Source organism: Centruroides vittatus, unplaced genomic scaffold (genome assembly GCF_030686945.1).
Source record: "Centruroides vittatus isolate TY-2023 unplaced genomic scaffold, ASM3068694v2 contig_134, whole genome shotgun sequence".
In the NCBI taxonomy this organism is placed as follows: Eukaryota; Metazoa; Arthropoda; class Arachnida; order Scorpiones; family Buthidae; genus Centruroides; species Centruroides vittatus.
The window spans coordinates 2,504,907-2,507,071 of NW_027120852.1; the positions used below are offsets into that span (position 1 = coordinate 2,504,907).

At 42.4% G+C, this 2,165-nt stretch overlaps 1 protein-coding gene across 1 annotated transcript; it reads right to left on the bottom strand.

The window, feature by feature from the left end:
- Positions 1 to 358: 358 nt before the first annotated feature.
- On the bottom strand, positions 359 to 1,726 carry LOC136990777 (uncharacterized). Its single transcript, XM_067289213.1, has one exon. It carries the CDS (start codon positions 1,724 to 1,726, stop codon positions 359 to 361), a length of 1,368 nt encoding a protein of 455 aa, XP_067145314.1.
- Positions 1,727 to 2,165: the final 439 nt, after the last annotated feature.

The following is a 2,165-nucleotide window of genomic DNA, read 5'->3' on the forward strand; positions in this document are numbered from 1 at the left end:
CGAGGCCAAGACATTGAGCTTCCGTCCCTAAAACCGAGACTTCGCACCCATGCCTCTCGCCGCTAGGCCCCCCACCACAACAAGGTCGGCTTCCCACTTTGGGGGGACCGGTGGTTTTTTTTTCTCAATTTACGGAAGACGAGTCCACCGGCGTACTTGACACTATCCGCCGGGTAGCTCGTTCCACATTTATTACCCCTACACCGCAAGAGCTTCGTAGGGTTGATACAAAATACAAACAATTACAAGTTGTAAATTACACTTCTAAAGATGAAAGCGTGATACAATAATAATCCTCCGCAATTCCGGAGTGGTGTGTTTACAAAAAATGACGTGACATCGACACCCACTAGACAAGTCAAACAATATGTTCATTTTTCATGCTGTTATACTTAATAATCATGCGGTACAATATCGAGTAAAGCCTAGCGTTATTGATGATGGATGGTTTCGTAGCTGGCCACTGCAGATTCTCTTCCTCGCACACGATCTTAAGTTCATATCTATCCCTTTCGAGCCGGATACAATCAAACAGAACATGATCGGGATCTTCTGGTTCACCACAGTCACTGCATAGGTCTGTTGAAAGATGTCCATATTCTTGGAGATACCTTCCAAAATTCCCGTGACCTGTTAGGAAGGCCAAAACAAAATGTCCGATCCCCAAATGTGATAGACAAATACGCTGATGAACATCCGGTAGGAAGGAATGCAAACAGCGACCCTTAGGGGAAGATTGCCAGAGCAACTGCCAGGAAGATAAATAATACAGCTTGATGTGGTACTTAATGCATTGCTGCGAAACCTTGGAGTAGGAGACCATGGTATCTTGCTGACAGGCCAATTTTGCTAAAGCATCCGCCCGTTCATTTCCAACATTACCAGAGTGGGCCTTTACCCAACTGAAAACGATTTGATTGTTATTGTTGTTTTGTAGCAGCATCCTCCAAATGTCTTGGACTGTTGTATTTTTACTTGTAAAGTCTTCCAATGCTGCAAGAGCCGACTGACTATCTGAACAGATATAGATAGTATCACAACTTTTAGCTGTCGTAATCCATTTAACTGCCCTATGAATAGCTAAAAGTTCCGCCTGGTAGTTGTTACAATTCTTATGGAGTCTCCACCTTTGATGATATTGCTTTTTGTTTATATAATAATATACCATAGCAGCCCCCGTGCCATGGGAATCCCTTGATCCATCTGTATAGATCCGTTTCTTCCTGGTACGGACATACTTAGTGGTGTTAATAACTGGGATATCTCTTATATTAAGTCGTTCCATAGCTGGTGTTATCTGTTCAACTTCCTCAAATTGGTCAGTTAAATAGGCTGGGATCATATTGTATGTTCTTAAATAATAAATATCGTGTTTTTTCCTTACTTCCATATCCATCGGTAATATTCCCGCCAGAACATGCAGGGCGTCATTAGAAACGGTCCTATAAGCCCTTGTAATCCTCAGGAGCATCGTTCTTTGTAACGAAATCAATTTTCGTTTAATGTGAATCTGAGTGGTTTTATGACTCCATGCTGCTGCTCCATAGGTGACCATCGGTATGATTGCACCTGTGTGCATCTTTTTCAATACCTCTCCGGATAAACCCCAATCTCTCCTTGCCACTTTCGCGCACCATGCAAAAAGGTTTCCAACTTTATTACGCAGTTGGTGCACGTGTTGCGTCCAGCTTAGTTTATCATCCATTAGTATTTCAAGATAATTCATAGTACTACTAATTTTTATGGGTGTGTGGTTTAAATGGATAGTAGGGTGCCTTCTGTCGACCTTATACTTAGTAATGACATACCCGTAGTTTTAGACGGGTTAAAGGTGAGCTTGTTGTACTTTCCCCAGTTATAAATATTCCTCAAAATGCCATTACAAATTTCTTCAAGATTACTTCTACTATCTGCAGACAGAATAACAATGATGTCATTCGCGTAGGCCGTTACGTGTGCCCCACGAAGAAATTGTTGCTTCAATAAGTCATCAAGGATTAAGCTCCAGAAGAGGGGGCCAGAGCAAGAGCCCTGAGGGCAGCCCATAGTGACCCGCTTCCTAACAGTGATATTGCCATAACTGAGAATTGCTTCCCGGTTTGTAAAATAATCGCAAATAAGAAGACGGTGGTATGCCTCATCTTGCCAACTCAAAGTTTAACCTC